The following is a 22167-nucleotide window of genomic DNA, read 5'->3' as shown; positions in this document are numbered from 1 at the left end:
TTCTGCCATGCTCTGGTGTCAGCCATTTCATCTGCTCTAGGGAACAGCTTTGTGCCAATAATCTGTCAATGTAACAATACAACGGCGGCTGCGAACTCTCCAGCCAGTAAGTGGCTCAATATGTTGAAGCTATATGCTGCATGCAGAGCAGCCTGTATTGACACGCCTGTACTGTCTTGATGACACCTGGTTGGAGCGCAAGACTGTCTGAAATGCTCTGCTGCACGATCTGAGCGCGATAACTACAATGAACTGTATAAACAATGATCCAAAAAAAAGGGTCTGGGGCAGAAGCCAAAACTTCAGCTGGTCTTCTAGGTTTTTGTTCTGCACCCAGGGAAACATCACCACTCATTTCCTGACAGCGTAGAATGATTTAAGACCTCAAGCTTTTTAAAGCAATGAAAGGACATCTGTGTCTGCAAATCTGCCATGAGGAAAGGGCAGTCAGAGGAAAAGTCTACGTTTACCCAGAGGTTAGCTTCAGCTAGCTGGAGAGGAGCATGAGAAGGACATTTGTTTCCTAAATAAAGTTCGCCAGACACAGAGGTTTCCACTCTTTCAGGTTTCTGATAATGAGTCAATGAGTATTAAATATCATAGGAGAAAAAAGAAAGAAAAGAAATTAACCCACAGTCGACACAAGCTGAAACAAGAACGGTCCAAGACTGCGTGTTTCCAAGCCTAAGGCTGAATATTTACTTTAAATATCTCGGAGATTCACATGTCCTGCATTGTGTAAAGCTCATTGTTAGTGGTTTAATGTAGTTTCCCTGAGTACAACTGCTCGTTTCACGCTAATAAAAAAATGAAACAAAAACAGGAACATTGAAAACAATAAAAACTATTTTTAGTATAAATTTCATATTTTCAATAATTACAACATATGGGGTCTTTGGATTATGTTTGTTGCAAACACACACTTTGGAAAGGCAACTGACTCATTTATGTAGACATCAGAGGCTCAGACTACATATATGCACAAATATCTCCTCATGCCTAATGTGTTGACAAATTTTACCATACTGACACAGACTTAATGTAAATCACATTCTGCAGAATTTAAGTTCTAACAACCCTCCCACATCTGGATTATTATGAGCAACATCTAACATTTTTTTGCATTTTAATTTACTAAGATTTTGTAAAGGTATAAGACAAAATGCCCAATAAATCTTGCACCTGGGAAAGAATTATTCCAAAAATCCAAGTGGTTAATGACACACTGAGCAAGTTGCTCATCCTGCATCGCTTTGAAAACGATGGCTGGTCGCTGGTGGACATTTAAGGCCCCGGTTGCCTAGGTTACACTCTAATGTGTTTTCTAATCTGTGATGTGTCAGTCACCAGTATTGTGCACTCTCATTGATAGTCCCTTCAATCTCTCACCAAAGTAGAGCAAAGTTTATCACAGGATCTGCTCACTCTACATTGTCAGTGTTTTTCTTTCTGGCCTAACTTAATGTCAGTAACTTTCTATGATCTTTGGCCACAAAGTCATTGTGGATTGCTTACCTTGTAGATGCAGCTAAAATGTGCATGCAAATCTGTCCATATCTTTTTCAGTAATCTTAAATGTACCACAGAAAACCACCATGGCACAGATAATTATGTTGCACATTGAGAGGATTAGTAAGCTAAATTCTAAGAAAGTGAAACCAAACAGGAAGAAAGTGGATTTCAAAGTTTTATGTCAAAGAGAGCAGCTTTGGGACAAAGACTGGGCCTGATGACTCACTGTCGTTGTGTCCTTCTCTGAACTGACAGTTCTAATAAAATGCGGTCACGGTTAATATCTACTTGGAAGTGTCCTGAACCAAGAAGGTAACATTAATCAGACTTTGCTTTTTCCCGTGTTTGGAACAAATCTAAACCTCACTAGCTTGGTTTGGTCAATGCAGAGGTGAACCAACTGAGGCTTGGGAACTGCTGGTGGTCCTATGGCCTACCAGGGGAGTTCAATCAAGTTGATTAAGTATGACTTATTTATGGAAAACGAAGACAACAGGAGTTATTAATTAGTGATTAAAAAAAAAAAAACTTTTATTCCTTCTGAAAAGAAAAAAAAAGGTCCAAAAACCACTGTGTTAATCTTGGGAATTGGGACAAGTCAGGCGGAGCAACCACCCATAATCTCCAGGGAAGGAGCCGGCACTGTGTCTATAAAAAGCAGGGAGTAAAATGGCCAAGTAGGACTACAGAACAAGAGGCGAGTGGAAGAATTGGCAGCAGTTCAACTTTGAGTTTTTACAAGGGAACAGCACATCTTCTACCTGAGCAAAAAGAAGATAAAGAGAAAGTCCACTACACCAAAAAAGGCATCGTGTCCCACTTTGCCCCGTTACCACTTGACCAAGAGTTTGTGTGGTGAACCCAAAAAGAAAACTTTACAGAAGCCCACACCGAAGCAACCAAAAACCCAACAAGTAAATGTAAAGACAAGTCAAAAGAAATCAGGAAGGAATGTGGATTTAGCTGCTGCCAGCTAAATCCACATTCCTCTCTTCTTATGCTAACAGGACCTTCAATCAATTGTGAGGCTGTCCACTTTCAGTCCATTACAAGGACAGGCAGCAGCTTGCTTGCTGTGGCTGATGGAGAACACAAGGAAGATGGCAGCGCATGTAAATCATTGGCCCAATCAGGGTCAAGGAGAGCATGGAAGGGTTGTCCCTGTAAAGGCGAAACTACGGTCAATCGCTAACAAGTTTAACCTCATGACTGGCATCTCTTTGCGAGGAGAAAAATCACATTACAAACATACAGAAGCATTACACAACAGCTGGTTGCATAATGCTGCCCGCCCTACCTCTAGCATAAAGGGCTGAGCTGTGGATTGTCTGCAGCTGCCTTCAGCTTTGCAAATTCACTTTGCAGCTGAGTTATAATCTTGCAAGCACTTTATGCAAGACCATGTTCATAATTAAATTCATAATATCCACATATTGAAAATGTATTCAGTAATCTGGTTTAAAAAAAGAAAAGAAAAAAGACTGAAATGTGCAATGATTGAGGGGGAAGCAGTGCGAGGATGAACCAGGCAATGCATCCATCATCCATCGGGCAAATCGAAACTGACAGCCGCCACTGGCTAAGACACCTGAGGACTGGGTGGGTGCAAACTCCCCTGACATTACATAATATGGTGCAAACAGTGCTCTAGGTTCAATTATCACTGGATGCCACAAGCTCTCAAATATTTGAATCCTGAATTAAAGAGAACAGAGATTGACAGCTCAGAAAGCCTTTTATCAACAGACTGTTAGAAGGGCAACTTAACACCTGAAATTTGTGCAATTCTACGCACTTGCACAATCTGACTACCTGTGTAAGGTTTCAACTTTGAACCTCAGTGCAAACTATTAACTAAAGTGGTCCGAGACTACATACCAAGACTATAAATTTACTCCCTAGTCCCTGGATCAAGAAGGGTGTATATAGGCAGATTCATTTGAGACATTTTCTTGAGAATAACCCCACCAGTATTATTAACATGTATGCTAAACCTTCCTTTAATAACTTTAATGGTTAGTCCTTTCTAAGTTGGATCAAGCACCACCTTTAGTAAAATATAAAAATATATAATATTCATGCACCTTAACCACAATGTGTACCTAAGAGAACAGCAAGCTAGCCAGGCTTTATTAGTGAAGCCGAGGAGCACCCCCTCTGGCCTCAGGCCAGAGGGGGTGTGCATGGCCCCTCACCACAGGGAAGGGTCTTTCATCAAGAGCGCCCTGACCAAAAATAGTAACACCTGACGTTTTGCTTTTGAATCATCACGAGTGCTCATAACACAAGTGGATCGCAATTCTATATTATGTAAGTTTTTCAGTCAAACAGGCAAGTGGAAAACAGCAAGTGACTGACACCCAGTGAGAATTCAGATCCTATTTGAAAACATACTCATACATGCATGAATACAAATGGGGCCCCTGGCTGCTATGTTACCTTCAGCATGTCCGCAGGCCTGTTTCTAGACATCACATGATTAAGTTGGAACAAACAACAGTGCTCAACTATGAGGCACTTACAGTGTACAGACACTAAACTTCAGCAACCAAAAGCTCAACATCCATCTGTCTCCATTTCATTCTTTCTTTCACATTTGGGTCCTGCGCTGCACCATCAATCACTACAATCGCGGAAACACTACAAACTGTTGGCTGATTTATTTGTCATGGCTGGAGACTGGAGGTGCAGGTATTCTGGTGGAGTTTTTACCTGGAGACAAAACTCATCTGTGTAAAGTCTGCCACAAATTTTATTATTAAAAAACCATATGTTGACTTTGCTTAAAAAACAGTGGTGAAAGGAGGTGCAATGCCTTGTCCTCTAACCCAAAGGATTGACTACAGAGTTGTTCAGGCCTTAACAAGTGGCCTGCTAAGGGCTAAATTAATCTCTATAGCTCTGTGCCAGATAATTAATATTTGCCAAGAGACACTAAAAGCAGATTATCCAGTTTTGGTTGTTTGCTTTTGTTTTATTTACGTGGGGTGTGGGATAGTAAGATTAGAGCTACTGTAGACTGAAAACAAAAGGACTTATTGTAAACCTATATAAAAGGGTTCACTTCTGCATAAATAATATTACTACAAACTAGGAGAGCAAAGTTCAACATTACTGTAATACTGTACCTTGCCGGTTGATCTCATTCTGCAGGAGCTCCTCCATTGCCTCCTCTTCGGCAATGTCCAGAGGCGTCTCGCCCTCACTGTTTACAACTCCTACACTGGCACCCTGGCTGATGAGATACCTACAAAACAAAACATCACAAAACAAAAAAAACACCACAAAAAGAGTTAAACTAGTGGCAACAGAATATTTTTCAGCGCAATCTTTAAACTGCAAGTATCAGCTGTATTAAAGGTTGCGGTCAACTTTAGCTCTCAAGGGTTTGAAAATAGGCTAAAGGCAAAAGTGCCCTCCTTGAACAAATGAGTAAACGGTTCAAAATGAGACATGTGCAATGTTTTTCTTGGTTCTGTGCCAACATTAGCCAATAACTACACCACAACCTGTGTCTCCAGTTTAGACAGTCATGACCTTCACATCATGGTGTGTTTAAACTGTATTGGGTCCTCTTCCGGCTATGTAAACACTGAACATACCACACCTAAGAAGCTAAGAATGTAGTGATGGCGAGGAGTGGCAAAACCCCGGTCCATGTGTAGTAACAATTAACATTTTTCTGCAAAATAACTGGTCGATGATGATGAAGCATTTCCATTCTGAGAAGGCAGTTCTTCATCAGGAGCAACGGATCTGCTGGATGACACCTCGATAAGATTCCCAGTTGGAGATGCACTGAGGCATCCCCACAGTATAATACTGCCACCATCATTTTTCACTGATGGGAATGTGGTCTTTGGGCCGTACGCCTCCCTCTTCTTTCTCTCAACATAAGCAGCATCTCTGAGATCTAGTATCATCTCAAAGGACACGCTTCAAGCAGATATGTTTCTCCAGGATTATCCAGGAAGATCAAGGTTTGGGCCATGAAACCTTCTATAAAGAACACAATTTAACACTGCATTCATGTCTACTTGGTTACATTTTAAATACTACTCTCAATAGTCACTCAAAATATGTTAACCCGTCTACATCTTGAGTTCAGCTGCCTCAAATTAAAACTGTGGCACAATTCAAGGCCTTCTCATTAGACTTTAAACACGCAAAATCCAATTCCCACCCCCTTAAATAGCAACTACTGACTTACTACACAGTTACATTTCAAGGTTTTTATCTCTTTTTGATTGCACTTTCTATTCTGCCTATTTTAGGTTGGCTTTACTAGTTTTCCTGGCTTTGCGGTCTGGAGCTTTTGAACCAAGCCTACAATTAGAAGGCTGTGGTCACTTCTAGGGACAGATCCAGCCCTGCTTTGCAGTTCCCGCTGTTGTCAATGAAGATCCTGGGATTAAAATGGGTCTACTGAGAGCTCACCGCCCACATCAGGTTGTCGAGTTTCTCTCCGTGACATGATGTCTCCATTAGTCACCAGTATGAGGATCGGCACTTGACCTTTTGCTTCAAAATGCGACAACAGAAAGCTTCTTGTTTTCTGTGCTGATGTCAAGTTCAGGCCAGCTGAATGCAGATTTTGCTGCTCTGAGAAGACCATTTGGGCAGTTCAGTTAAATGGCTAATGTAAGATGTTTTTCCTTCGATGGCTGTTTGTAAACTTTGGGAAAACACCAGCAGTGAGGAATACATTCTTAGCCAGGTTCCTGTAATGCAACACAAATAAAGCAGGTCATAGCACTCTCTCAATAAGCTGAACAATGAGCACGACTGAGCTCCATCAGCCCCCTTTAGCTAGTTTAAATATCCTATGATAGCATCTCTGCCCTATGAGCAGTCTTCTCAGTTGAAAAAACACTACGAGCAAGAAAATACTTGAGTGAAACTTCAGAGCTTGATTCCAGATACAGCAGGTGACCCTGATCTCTCCATATTTGATTACATCACAGATGTACACACATAACAATGTGCAAGTTATCAGATGGGCTGCCGCTGCTGTCCAAATGTGATGAGAACTGTTGTACAGGCTATGATTGGTTCTTGGCATTTTGATTCTGGCACACCTTATGAAATGGCATCATGGGTCAACAACCCCCCAGCTTGGTTTTTTTTCCATCACCCCCGAGTGAGGAAAACCCCTGAATCTGTACAGCAAATGATACCCTTTGTCCGCAGGTGCAGCTCAGATAAAGAAAACTCTCCATCAGCTTAAAGGACTGCCAAATATTAGTCAACACAGTGCCAGATATAACAACAGAAAGGCACACATGCAACGTTAAGTGAACCCATTTTGAGTTTCCTTAACGTCTGTCACATATACACTCTGGTACAATATTTGATGCTCATATTAAACCTTGTCACAGTTTCCAGTAACGAGATGAGGATGTGCACAAGTATATCATGCAAACTAAAAGCTCTGGTTTCAGACTGCTCTAAACACTGTCAGGGAATTTTTTTGCTCTTGGTGTTAACGTAATCAGATATCACTTATATTATCATCTCATGCTGTATCCAGCTGTACAGAGACGATGCATGATAAGAAAACTGCTAGGCCAGCCCTAAAGTCACTTTGTGCCTCACAGTCCAGAAATGTTAATGAAAACTTTGCACAAAAGGTTCAGGGAGGAATTTAGCAGTTACAAAATATCTGCAGCACAAAACAAAACAGGAAGTGAGGATGAGTCGGCAGAAATCAAACCTGATGAAATAGATACTAGCGCCAAAAAGGCCTCTTGATACTCACTCTGCTATGTCTAGGTATCCACAGGAAGCTGCAGCGTGGAGGGGGATCCAACCCTCGTTATCAGGCTGGTTGATGCAGGCTCCATGCTCCACCAGGAAAGTCACCATGTCGACATTGTCATCTATGCATGCCTGAGACAGGGGAGAAAAATGAATAAGGCCACAACTTCTTGACTGTGTTGAACTAAGTGCACTTGGGTACATGCACACATGCTTGAGTGCTTATGTCAGTGGGGTGGCTTGTGCTATAGTTGCATCTCTCATGGAAAGGGCATTACACCCCCGATTGGTTGCCATGTGCATTGCTGGGAGATTTTGGCAGCTGAAGCATTCTCAAAATGCTCGCACATCGCAGGGGTGCTAGAAATACCACATAGCATAGTACTGCTGACAGAGGCACTGGGGTGCTGTGCATATATTTGCTGCTACTTTATCCTGAGAGTTATATAGTGTAGAAACGAAAACCTGAAAAAAAGGTTAGCTGTGCTATACATCTTTAAGTACAGAGCTGTCAAAAACAATTGGATTTTGAATGCATAAACCATTTAATTATCATTATTTGCAGTAATAATACAGAGACACCAGCTGTGCTTTGTTGCTCTAAACCTCAACTTGACAAACTGCAGTGCCCACATATTCCCACCTCCTCCCACTTACAGTGCTATCACCACCTTCATGTCACAGTCTTGTTTTTATGACAAATAAACAGGGCCACGAGAAAATAAATAAATAAAAAGGCATTCATTTAATTTTTGGAGGCCCTGTATTTGCAGCGTCTAAAGTTAGGAAGTTTAGTATTGTGACAAATCAGTAAGTCTCAGTAATTGAAACCACAAAAACTACACATGCACATGGACAAACACAAAGTCCATTTTCTTCATACTAAGAAGATGATGAATTCTTCAAATCAACATCTGTGTGGAAAGAAAATTTAATGCCTCTAATTGCCAGCACTCAATCCAATCGTTTTGCCATTCTTTAGTGCTGTGACAGACAGGATGCCTGTTTCTTGTTTACAGACAGGAGGGAGGATGTCCTTAACAGGTATGCAAGTTGGGGTGAGGGGAAATTGGAGAACCCAACAAGTAAAACCAGAAGGATTTCACATTAAAAGAGCTCTGTTCCGCTTAGAGGCCGAGCTCAGAACAGACTTTCTAGGCTGGGTGAAGATACCAGAGGGAGACTGTGCACAAACCCATCCTAAATATAGTTTGACTCTGAACATCAAAAGACCACAAACACTCCAAATGAAGCATATTACTATGCAGCACACAAGGAGACCACCCACTAAAATAGGAGGACAAAGGACATATTACAGAGTGTCACTAAACAAGATCAGGAGCACAAAGACTGCTTTAGAATTTATATGAGCAGCTTTGCAGTTAGTGTTCATCATAGACCAGTATGATGCTTCTACAGCAGTGGTAATATTGAACCTCTCTCTGGAAGGCCCACCAAACCAAACTACCCAAATGACACAATTAAAATGAAAGTAACACAGATGAGATTAATTTAAGATCCTCTGACTCATAAAGTGGGAGGTGTAGGGACTTTGCTTAGATTATGAAGGCAAACTTGCACCATGATAGGAACAAATTTGCATTTTCTATTTGTTAGTCAAGTATTCATATTATGTAGAAAAGGAAATTTACATTTCTGAAAGCCGAATTTCCTTTTCATTAGAAGGGAAACCACTGTTTCCTGGTTTCCCTGGCAGGCCTTAAACCACTGTTTAAGGCCTGCCAGGTGAATTAAGTGAATTATTACTGTTGCTGTGTATATTCATTCAAGTTTCCCCTTTTTTTTAAACTCATTTAGGTATGGCCCAAGCTCTACAAGGAGTTGTTTTTCTTTTTTTGTCTCTTGGCATGTTTAAGTACCAAAATAATATAGATTTTTTAGGCCATAACTAAAATATTATAAATTGTGTACAATTCATTTATCAAAAGGCTGAGAGAGAAAAAAAGAAGCTGTCGAAATCCAAATCAGGAAGTTAATAAAAGCAGAAGAAAAGAGCATACAGTGCACTTTTCATTCAGTGCACACAAAGGGCCTGAGGTTAAATAATGTCTCACATCAAACATGAGGTGACATGTAAAGCAAGGGTCATAAATAAAGTCATGAAGTTGGAGTGCAAAAAAGTAAAAATAAAAAATGTAGCTGTAGCTTTCCTAACAAAATGCTCAACTGCTAAATGATTGTAGTAAATACTTGAGATAAACACTTGAAATCCACAATTACCACTTGCGCAATATATTAAAGAAATTTAAAAAAAACAAAACAAAACCAAAACTTCAAACTCATATTTGAACACAGTCAGGCCATCTCCTGTAGTTGCTATGGCAACAAACGTGTGGACAGGGGAAACAGGCACATGAACACACGGCGTCCTCACGTTCAGGGCAAACCGCTATCTGGCTGGAATCCTTGTCCAAATTTGGGCCGTTTACAGCACCAGAGCTAAAGAGTGCCTGCAGAGGCCTCCCTGAGCTAACTGACCGTGTGAATGAGCGTTTGTGTATGATGATGTCGTAGGGTTTAATGCCCCACCGAGTCCCTGAAGCTGCAAATGGACTTTGATTTAAAGAGATCAACCACAACCAAGGCTGCAACTCTCATCATTAGTACAACAGGTTTATTAGTTTGATGCCATCATCATGGGAGAATTATGTGTCCCTCTGTGTCAACACAAAGCACTGTGTGGTCCCTACGCAGGAGCTGCACTGGCAAAACTGAGCAAAAAACAAACATAAAAAATAATTTAAAAAATCAAAACCACATCCTGTTCATTTCAACGACATACTGCTTGTATAGGTAAATGCATCTCAACATAAATATCCTTCATTTAGTTTAGGTTATACAGAATGGGTAATACCACAAATTGTTGTTTTGTTATTCCAGGAAACAATTTACTCCCTAATAGATGAAAGCATGTGCAGTTTTTCTTTATTTTTAACGAACTAAGCTATAATCAATAAGGTAGCTAATGCATGCATTAAGGCTGATATGAAACAAAGTGTCCACTACACATACTGAGGCAAATGGTAAATGGATAGGTACCTGCATACTGCTTTTTTTGTGATCTGAATATTGTCTAATCATCATCCCCAAACTCAGACTCTGATCTTGATCCACTGATTGAATCAATGACCTCCTGGGCCATAGCCACCACAAAAAAAGGAGTCAAAGAATTCACATCAGCAGTGCAACATCTATAATAAAAATTGTACAAATAATGCTACCAGTCAAAACTAACTTTAATTTACTTAACTTTAACAATTCCGTATTAAGGTAAACAGTAAATAGACCATTTGCCTTAACTAGTCTGAATGATGTCTGATATAAAGCAATGACGACACATGCTTTTACACAGCTACAGAGCCTCAAACTGGATAAACACTGTCGAGTCATGACCCAAGGCACTAAAGCACACACAGGAGCTAGTGTTGACATTTAGAAAACAGACCAGCGGGGGAGGAGAGAAGACAATTAGGAATTAATTCCTCAACAAGCTTTACTCGAAGTAACAACAACTTAGCTGCACCTCTGTAAGCGACTCAGTCGTAACTTTTGTTTGGGTTTGTTCTCTCCCGGGAGAAGTAGCTGCAGCACCCAAAAAGTGAATACCTTAAACAGCAGTCAGCCCTTCTTTACTCATCCATAAAACGTGAGCTAAGCTAACCTCTGGCTGCACAAACTACTTTACTATCAAAAAATGTTAAAACAAAACAACTGCTCGCAACTACTGATTGGTCTGTTTTACCTAAAGTTATTGAAATTTATGCATTTTACTGTTTTATTGACCCTATTAAAAGATATTAAGTAAAAGTAAATTAAACCCTGCTTAAAAAAATGAAAAGAACAACAAGATTAAAAAAAAAAGAAAAAGAAAAAGGATAAGATTTTCTATCAAAATCTTGTGATCTTACTTTTTTGGGGAAGGCAGAAAACCTCAGAGTGTCACAGTTTTGTATATGCATGCAATAATACTAATCAGCACAGACAGAAAGCAAATAGACGCTGCTCCCATATTTTTCCCCTATAAGGAGGACCAGCTGTAATTTGTCACTTCCAATCACCGTCCTTGCTGTGGCCATTTTGCTCTGCGTATCCTCCAGAGATTCATAAAGGAGTCTATTGCTTTGCAGGATTGGAAATAAAGATAAGTGGTCCTTACAGACAGCTGACTGAGTGTTCCTGCATTCCTCAACTAGAGGAAGCCAGGAAGTAAAGTGAGCTGTCCAATAGACTGTACTTCAATTGAAGTAGCCAATCAAGTTTTTCTTCCACATGCAAAACACCACGAGTGATAACAGACATGCAAAGCACAGACAACTGCTAGTCTCCTTTTATTAATCTGACAATTTAATCTGTATTGCAAAAATAAACCACCCAATATAGATTAGTGCTTTTCATTTCCTCGCTCACAGCTGCAAAATGTGCATGTACTTGGCGGCCATCTTTACAGCTTTCTGCTGCTCATCTGAAAACTGTCCCCCATACTTTCATCTAAATCCTCTCCCCTCAGTCATCCCCCACACTTATTATCTCTTCAAAGTCTTTGTCCAAGAATGGAAACAAGCCCCTTAAGGTGAATGCACTGGTGGCTGCGACCTCCCTCTTCAGTGCGTCACCAGCCTTCCTTCACAGGCTCCCACCAGGAGCCCAACAAAGGTAATCCCTTAATAGCTGTAATTTTCTGTGGTTGACAGGTGCCATACTAACAGCCTAAATCAAAAGTATGATAGTATAGGAGCCCAAAGAATGGGCTTAAATTAGTGGATATAAGAGTTAAATAAACTCGTAAGTCATTTTTTAAATTTTCTATTTGTAAGAAAATAGAATGCTGCACCAGTGCTAGGCTCATCTTTGACCCAGGCCTATTAAATTATACTAGATAATGCTGCTATGCATGTACTACCAAAGTGCAGCCACATTGCATTTTAGTTGTCTGCATTGTCTGGCATCAAAACTGAAAATAAACTCATCCTGGACTTAAGAGCTGATAAAGCTCAACTAACAGTTACCTTTATTGAGTCACAGGAAATAGGGTAGAGATATCAGCCATGTGCCAATCAACAGACCATTTACACTGTATAGTAGTACCGCAGAGACCATCACGATTGAGCTGTAGTTACATTCGTGGTGCATGGCAAGGTATAGTGTGGGGTATAGCACTATTCTAGATTTGGTTTATAGTGTGTTAAATCTACAACAAAGTCAAAGTACAAGTTGTACTGTTCTATATACAGTATATAGTACATGAACCTTAAGTTAGTCTTCAAATGGATTTAGAGTAATTATAGCCAAGTATAATGAATAATTGCTGGTTATTTCTTAACAGGTTAACAGTTAAGTTCAGGTACATTCTGTTAATTTTTTTTTAATTAGTAGTTGGAAGTACAAGATCAATTAGAAGGAAAAAACATTCCCAAAGTTGGTAATCTAAAACTGGACATTTTCATATGAAAGGCCTCAGATTTATTACAGCATCTTCAAATAAGATGATACCCATGTGCTCTCATTTTAATCTACGTCACCATTCAGGAACTATGCAAAGAGGAAAGCAATGGTACCATTTCCCCTTTGACCCGACAGCTCTGTTCTGCTTTACGACAGTCAGACAAAGTGGAACAGGTTAAATTCATTGGTTTCTGTTTTGCATCATGCAGAAATGCAGGGCTACAGAGTGTAATTTCAAACAACAAACTTAATAACTGAAATCATTTTATCATCTCCAATCTTAATGATGCTAAAAGAACCCACACCCAAGGGAAAGAAAAGGAGGAATGAGACAAGTACCATGACATCCTCGTCTAGCACATCATAGAATCTAAAGGCCTATTCATGCACCTTTGGTTATAATGCTGATGTAAGGGAGATGGCATACTCCAGCTGAGCTTAATCATGTTTATACAATTCAATCAGCCCCCGAGCAACATATAGGTGCTGTAGTGTGCCTTCAGACATGGAGTGACTCACTCTGAAGCAGACACGTAGCCAATTAAACCTGTTTGGCCAGTGTGAGGAGAGGAGAAAAGAAGGCCTTGTGAAGTCTGAAGTTATTGGATATGCAGGTAAAATAAAGGTGTGCTGAAGCATAAAAATAAAGGTGGTAAAAAACCAAAAACATTTTAGCTAAAACAATGTGAATTCTGTTCTCCAATTAATCCTTGAAGTAAATGAAATCCTAGATTGACCTTGGAGACAAAGTCATAACTCACTGAAGGCTGAGCTGCCATGCGTCATTAAACATATGATTCATCCCGTCAGGGCTGAGTTCTTGCTTCTCTTTAAGATAAAAAAGGTTCTCCGTAAGAGAACATGACACTTCTGGGAAGGAAAAACAAATATACGCACACACACACACACACACACACCTCTCAAGAACTAATCAATGGATGCAGGATGCTCCATTTGACTGGTCATTAATGTACATTATGTGGCTAGCTTCTGAAAACAGCTCTGTTAATCCATTAGGTTGTGTGGGATGTGGCTCAGCAAGAACTCTCAGTGAAATGTCAAAGAGAGTGCAGTTCTCCAAGAAAACCCTGTTGAAATTTTAAAATAATCAGAAACAACGAACGAGTTTGACAATCATCTATGCTTCTTTCATGTTTCTGTGGTGGTGACCAGGGTTTTTTCCTGGCTCAGAGTAGACCTGCCTTTGCAGTATGCATCTTTGCCACATACTGCAAAGGCAAAGAATGTGTTATCCAATTATTTTAAAAACCCTATCAATTTTTCTGTGATTTCTCACCATTTGACAGAAACATTCCAATTACTACAGTAAATAAAGCTATTCATAGTAATTTATACACCGGCACATGTACATATTGTTGAAATGCCCAGTGCTATAATGGTTTTTAAGGCCAGTGCAAACCTATTTTAACCCATCAGTCATAACAGACGGCTTGACATCTAATTTGCTCTAAATCACAAGATGCCTGTGTTATATGCCTGCATTTGCCACTTCAAGTGGCAGTTTGTGCAACAGCAAAATTAAACCCATCTCCTTACTCAACCACAGTAAGATATTGATACAGCTCATGAACATGTCATCAGGTTTTATCATCCTAAACAGAGTCATCAAAAATGCTCAATATAAGCATTGCTTTCATTGTTGACTTGCTTTTTTTTTTTTTTTTTTTTTTTTTTTAAGACAAACTTTCAAAGAAGAGCAGCTGCCAATGAATTCCTTGGACACACAACTTAAGCAGCACAATGTGCATGTCTCTCCTTTCCATATTTATAAATTACCGCACCATGGAGGGCTGTTTAAAAGCACAGTTGTGAGATTAAATTACTAAACCATTCCGAGCCAGCAGAGATAAATATGGAGCAGATCAGGACAGAGACAACAATACTGCGTGTGTCAGCCTAATCCTGAGATAATATCGAGGAATCAAACCATACTCTGTACAAGTGCTGCATACAAGATGGGAAAAGCCAAAAATGCACCCATGACGCGCATTGAAGAAAGGAGGCCGGTGTGTTGCCATGACAAAAAAGCCAAAGAGAGAACATGGGTTCAGGCCTTGCCGGGCTTTTGTAAGAAACATAAATAAATAGAGAAAGGACTTCATTTTAAAGCACGCGGGGGTTCGTTGGATAACCCTTCAAGGCAGCACTTGCAGCAAACCGCCGAGAGAGACAACATCAAAAAACTAACGCTGAAAGGAGCATCTGTGGTGCCATCCTTCTTTTTTAACCTCTTGCAGGCAGGACTTAACTGTTATTGAAGCAACTCTCAGGACCTTTTATGGTCAGGAAAATTGTTGTGCAATTATGCCTTTGTTTTTACGACATTTAGTACTTCTTTTAACACTTTCAAATTTGTTGTATATTACAACAATTTATATTTTTACTTATAGTTATTATAATTTATTAGATTGTTTTTACTTCAACTATTTAAAGACATACTGTATTCAATTTTGAGATACATGTTCTTGTTTAAGCTATTCATTACGCATTTGTTGTGCTTAACTAGATTTTTAACTACGTAACAAAGGACTCCCAACACTCTGGGATGAACAACGCATATGTGCAGGTCCCACTGCCAATAATCGTGCTCGAAAGACTTGGTGTGGTGATATGAAGTCATTCACCCAGAACCCTATTGTGTTGTGCATGGATATTAAAGTTGGTCCTTGGTTTCTCTTTTTCAGGAGTTTCTGTGAAACTGACTAGTTTTCACTAGAAGCGTTGTTAGACCTGGCTTGGCAGGAGTACTTCAGTACAATCTGATGTTCTGCTGTAACGCTAATTGCTCACAGGAAAAGCAAGAAAGCGGCAGGACTTAATTTCTTATTATCAGCATGAAGAGAAAGGCTACTAAGATTTATTAAAAATAAATAAAAAACAAAAACACACACCTTGGTTTTTGTTGTGCAAGTATCTAAATTACAATTCCTGGTGCACAAGGCCAACCTGGAGTCAGAGGTCCTCTGGCCTGCCTGCTTTGCAATACAGTGGAGGAAACTGTGCAGATTAAACCTTTTGTACTCTTATGGTTTATTTCAAATGTGTCCACTGTCATTTTCTATTAATTGCAAACCTAAACTCATCATTTCCTTTCATGGATCCCACATTTACATTTTTAATTAAACTCACCATCTGACAAGTGTCATAGTGACACTTTATAAGGAACAGTATACAGCCTGATACAGTGAAAGGGTACAGGGTATAGCCACTGCTCGTCTATAAAAAGGGTAGGTCCATTATCTAGTGGGACATCTTACAGAGCTCCAAGCTCAATTTAGCAGCACTCCACATCAAGGGGACACTTCAAGACCCCTCCCCTTCTTGACTTCCTTTAGTAGCACCCTCAGATGAGGGACTCGAGCACCCTGCAGAAAGCTGCTGTTGTGCCTTCTGCACAATTTACTGCTTGGAGTGCCAGGGAAGTCACTGGCACAGACTACCAGGCTATTATGTTGGCAGTTATTCTATACTGAATGACAGTGTCAATGGTGCACACCCACGGTAGGACTTCTGACTGACAGTGATGTGTCTGGGTGTTAAGAAAAGCCATCAACTGGTAAGACAGATGACATCTACAACAGGAAAACTTGAACAATTCAAATAACCATAATACCTATAGAGTATCATTTCAACTTGAGCAAACTGGCATATATATTTACAAACAAACAAACACACACCCCGCTGTGCATTTTTAAATCACATGTTATAAATGGTTAGGAAACATTTTTATCAATCAATTTCTCCTTTAACTTTTGATAGTTTTTCACAGAAAGTGGTCTATTAGTGTGGCAAGTGCAATGAATAATGTGACATAAATACATATGCTTCAACATTACATGCTTTGATTTTATTGTAATTGTCCACTTTCAGAAGTAATACAAAAATGTCATCAGCCATTTAACATATGTTGGCATCACCTAATCTCACAGTGCTTATGGACTGCTGCATGCAATGCACAGCATGCAAGTCCCAAATACGGCAAGAAAACTTGCAGTACATCTGATTCACTTGTACTACTGACTATATAGTCGTGCCACATCTTTATAGATGAGTTACAGGGTGATAATTAAACACGTTGGCAGTAGATGTTAATATGCAAACAATAACATTCATTTGGCATGACTGTACATTACTGCTTAGCTGTTTGGTTGCTTGTTAAAGGAGTATTATCATGTAATTAGCACTTAAGGACATAATGTAAGGCCTCTATTACCTGATATCCACACTCAGTTAACATATGAAATAATGTTGCCATGAGCATAATTTAATATGAATACATATGATCCATGAAGGGATCATTTTACTATAATCAGACACTGATCTAGCCATGCATACAAGGGAGAACTATTCTTTTATTTGCCGATGACAGTGTGTTTCACAACTCAACAGTGGCATATCTGTTTAGGAACAATGTCCAGATTGCTCAGGATAAGTCACACACCTTGCAGCCAGTTATTATAGGGACTTTTCCCTATTTGCTTTTTCCCTGCTAATAAGAACTGCAACAGCAGTAAAACAGAAGATTATTACGCTGATGGTTGGGTAACTGTGTAAAAGGTTTAGTCCACAAAAGGCTTCAGTCACTCTCACTACACGCTTTAAAAAACAAAAATACAAAATAAAAAAAAATAAAAAATCAGGTGAGAAAGAGCCCTGATAGCTTTCAAAATTTGTGTTTATGTCATGGAAACAATAAAAGCTTAATAATATATAATTTCTTTCTTGATTAGGGAAAGATCAGCTTTCTTCTATATAAAGCAACACTATGTACAGTAAAGTAGCTTCAGCTGGAGCTCAAAGCTGGCCTGCCTTCCTTTACTCCTCCTCCCTCCCCCTTGAACAGCACAACTTCTCTCTGCTACCACCTAGCCAGTACGCAGCAAGGCCCTGGACTAACATACCAGTGGAGAAATTCCCAGATAAGTAATACTCCTAGCCTTGAGGGTTCAGGCATCAGCGCTCTGGCCACTCCTCATGGGCTACGTCACCGGCTCAGAGGCACACAGCCACTTCCACAAAAGGAATTCCTTCTTACCGCCTGCATGTAAGTATGAGAGCCCCATGTGTCTGCATTTGCATGTGTGTGAGAGAGAGAGTGAGAGAGTAACATGCATCAACCCAGACAAAGAGTTGGGATAAATATTAAAAAGTAAATACACCGGAAAGCAAAGAAAGAGATTATATGCATTTTTAGGGAAAACTGGAGTAGGACATTTTATTTAATACAGCGGTATACATGTGAAAGTGTGTGTTTATGTCAGTGTGTATTTACGTCTGAGACAAAGAGCTTTCAGCTCCTGTGCTATTGGCAGGGTTCAGGAGGCCAGAGGGTTCAAGGGGGAGGGCTGAAGCGCTGCAAGGCGACCAGCTGGGTCCCTACACTACATGAGCTCTGCCGGGAGCTGTAACTACACGCACACACACACTTTCCTTCAGTGCTCTAACTGCTGCTGCTACTGAGGACAACCATATATGGCCCTGGGATTCCCATGGAAAGAGACCAGGATTGTGGAAGAGGGGGAAAAATGCCTGCAAGATTCTAACTGTATGCATCGCCTGAGCTTTTGCTCAGAAGCCTCAACAATAGCCTCACTTGAGAGCCAAGTTTGTTTCCATGTCAGGGGTCTAAAGGCGAGAGCGGGCAACGGGAGAGGAGAGGTAGAGGTCAGATAGTCATGGAGAGATGAGACCTCTGTTGATATTTCCATATAATAGAGCCCTTATGTAGATGCTTCTCTACAGACTGCTCAGTTGACTGAAGAGGCACTGAACCACATTACCATCCTTCCATGTAACGGTCCTTTGTCATCCTTCACACCAACAAGCTGCAAATCTAAGAGGTTAAATGGAAAGGGTACATCTGCCTGGTAGGCATTTAATCTATTTGTATAAATATGGCTGACCAGAGTAGCAATAAAAAGAAAATAGCTACTACACAATCACACATAACAAGACTAAATTTATAGTGGAGTGGCTCAAAATGAGCTAAATATTATGTGGGTAGTTTCATTTTTGATTATTGAAGATACAAAAAAGGTGAACTGAGGTACACAAGAAAACTTTCATAAAAGGGGCAAAGCCCTTCTAGAAGCAACTCTTGGACCTCAGTAACCACCTTGAAAAGAGATCCAGGCAGTTATTTTGAAGGCCATTTTAAAATGAATCGGTAATTCAATGATAACTCGCATAATAAGTACATGTATAGCCTCTCCAATGAAATCTGATTTAAAAACTGCTTGAAAGGTTTTGGTGAGCACCCTTACAAAAAAGGTCTTACAGGCATCACAAACAGCATTTCTGCTTATCCCACAGGAGCACTGAGCAAAAGTCATGCTAGTCACATTATGGATACAAGCCAGAAAATTAAAAAAAAAATCCACCTATCTTTTTATGACAATGAATAGAGAGAAACATCCACCACTGCAAAGCTGAAACTTCAGTAAACTTCTACTATGCACATGCACAGTGCAACAGTGGCTAATGTGTTTCCCTGTTGGCTCTACTGAGACATGGATTTCTACTGAAGATTCCTTCGGTGCATTCTCCTTATATAATCTCTGCTCAAGTGAGTCCCAAATTACAAACTGATACACAGATCCAACAAAGCCCTCAGTCATCTATGAAACTATTTGAGAACCTCTTGTAAGGGAAATTGTGAACCATGATGGTGCATGTAGCAGTGTACATGTTCGCACATATGTCTGTGTTATGGGCTGGTGTCAGTAATAAAAGCACAGGGAGTGGAAGGAGCAAGCTCACTAGTGGAGCCTCAAAGAGGAAATGAGAAAAATAAACAGCCACTTCCTGTTCCTCTCTGGCCTGAAATCTCCAACACCCAGATCCCTCTGACCATCACCACCTCTAAGAGAGCGGATGCATCCATTTTTACTCTTTCAAACACAAAAAGATCAACAGGACAGGAATGCTAATTTTAATTTAAACGCCGCCATATTAATGATTAATAGTTAGTGAGAAGTTTCCTTAAACATGCATCCCATGCAGCTGATAAATGTGTGACAACACCACGCACTGTCACTAAATACAGAAAACATTCATCACGCAACATGTGAGCATTTAAAATAACTGCTTAGGTCTTTACCATCAAAATAAAGGCAATACATTTTTTTTCAAATGAACATGATCTCTTAAAAATACCCAGTCTCTTTATACTGAGGATCATGAAATTATTGTCTCTTAGTGCCAAAACGTAATAAATTGTTGGTTCCCTATACAGCAGCTTGAGTGGTTTTGGGTCATTAATTATTAATTTTACAGTCTATTAACATCGCAGCTTGATTGGACTTCGTGACCTCACATTTATGCTCCATAAAACAAGGAAATAAAATTGAGTTCGAAGGCACTAATTAAGTTTTACCTAATCTTATTTTATAATCAGGCTTTTTGTTAAGCTAGCATGACTTTTGTGACTTCAAAGTATCACCCTCACTCGCATGACCATCAATTTAAATTAATTTTAAACAAATAAAAGGAGTTTAAAACAAAGGGAGAGATTACATTTCATCCTGCTACACATTTACCAACATTTAGTATTTTGCATCAGTAAAAGTCAATTCATTTTTCTTTACCAGGTACACTATTAATTCTTGTTTTCAGGGGGACAAAACAAGAACACGAAAGAAATATGCCAAAACAAAGCATGAGCTCTGAGCATACACAGGGGCTATACTCGTATCTTGAATCACTTAAATTACTAGCCAAAGCACTTAAGACTCTCAAGGTCCAGGCCCATTTACTGTCACTGACATTTAGCTGCAGGTAAAGTATGGCCTGCATGGGCTGATTCACAAGAACACAGCAAACAGCAGGTTCAGTCAATCTCATGGCCACATGGATCAGCATTAACAAGAAAAATCAATGTCACTCCAGTATAAAGGAGTACAGTTACACTTAATCGATATATTCTCCAAGTTTAATTTCTGATAACCTATTTCTAAGATCCAGTGAGTTCCAGAGTTTAAGATGAGTGAAAACGCAAAAGAGAAAAAAAGGTTTGTAATCATCAGTGTCATCATTAAAGGAGCTCTTGAGCCCGTCCGCAGGTTCTTAAGTTTGAGAATAGCCGTCTTATTAAAAAGCATCCAAAATTTAGCCCAATGGAGTAGGAGTCTTAATGGAGTTACATTTAAGACTGTCAGTTCAACTTTGTGTGTGTTTTGTCAATTTTTGAATCCATTAAAACACATTCATCAATAGTCATATTGTATTTTTAATGCGGGTGAACTAACGTGCATATAGCACTGAAGTCACATGATGAGCGTGGGTTAATGTCCACACACGTGTGCAGGATGTAGTCATTTCTCCAATGGAGTGGTTATATGCCAGCTGACACAGCAGACACACAACTCTTTACAACTAAGGCAAAAGCACGCCTATTAGTTCGGTTATAACCTGTCTTACTTCCCAACATGTTTGTTTACAGCTTCCAATCAGAAAACAGGGAGGTTTCTGCTTTCTAGATGCTAAACAGCTGCTGTCATACATCAATAAAATATGAATCAGTTACAACGAGTAGCATTTCTGGTGAAGACAAGTGAAGGCAGCAACTTTGACTATTTAGTGGGCATGAAATAGGTTTTTATGTAATACCTGGAAGCAACAATAAGTAATAATTGTGCCAAATAAAAGAACAAGGTGACGTGTCAAAGTCAGGTGATGTCTAATGGGCCAATGGCCGCTTTCCCTTTGTTAGCTGAAGATGCAGCCATTTTGAGACTAAATGGAAAGAATGTAACCTCACCCTTACAGACAACAAATGGACATGCAGCCTCTGCCTTAATTGTACTCGCTGTTCTGTAAGACAATGAGGAATTCATAGTGTCTGAGTCCAGGTGTTTTCACTTCAAAAACAGCTCATAAAAAACACTCAGCATGAGACGTGTGCCTGCCGCCAAGCAAACAACAGCGGGATCACTCCAAGACCACCTGGCTTAAGTAGAAAACGAGCACTATATGCCACAGGGTGGGGAAAAGAAAAAAAAACAAAAAAACAACACCACAAGTTGAAGTCATCTCAAAAACATTTAACAGCAGCTAAATACTATACACAGTTTGAAAAAGTGGGGGCATACAGAAAAGCAAGTGGCGGTCATTAATCTGTTAAAGCACCTGACGAAATCCTTTACCAGTTCTGCAGTCGAGCTTGCATTTTATTTATCATCAACCGCTCAAACGTTTTCCTGATACAGTGAAGGAGATGTGGTCTAATTTTAAGGGGTGCTAAATAACCATCAAAGAAAGTGCAACACTGACCTCATCAAAACACTTAGAAAAAGCAGGCTGGTAAAAATAGCAGCCTCTGGTTTGAGATCAGCGTCTCATTTTCCTACATTGTTATAGAGCAGTGCTGCCAGCTTTCAGCAATGCAATAATTACAACTGGCTAAAAACGTATGTG

At 39.8% G+C, this 22167-nt stretch overlaps 1 protein-coding gene across 2 annotated transcripts in view; it reads right to left on the bottom strand.

Moving 5' to 3' along the window:
* ppp1r12a (protein phosphatase 1, regulatory subunit 12A) overlaps positions 1 to 22167 on the bottom strand; it is a 54732-nt gene that overhangs the window by 23674 nt on the left and 8891 nt on the right. For both annotated transcript variants that reach the window (XM_087831155.1, XM_087831154.1), the window contains exons 2-3: positions 7271 to 7401; positions 4641 to 4759 (exon numbers count right to left, since the gene is read on the bottom strand). In XM_087831155.1, coding sequence (XP_087687281.1) covers positions 4641 to 4759; positions 7271 to 7401 — 250 coding nt within the window. The remainder of the gene's footprint in view (positions 1 to 4640; positions 4760 to 7270; positions 7402 to 22167) is intronic.

This window comes from Neolamprologus brichardi, chromosome 17 (genome assembly GCF_056152115.1).
Source record: "Neolamprologus brichardi isolate AB-2024 chromosome 17, ASM5615211v1, whole genome shotgun sequence".
Taxonomy (NCBI): domain Eukaryota; kingdom Metazoa; phylum Chordata; class Actinopteri; order Cichliformes; family Cichlidae; genus Neolamprologus; species Neolamprologus brichardi.
The sequence above is the reverse complement of the archived record's forward strand: the minus strand, read 5'-3'. Positions and strand labels throughout refer to the sequence as shown.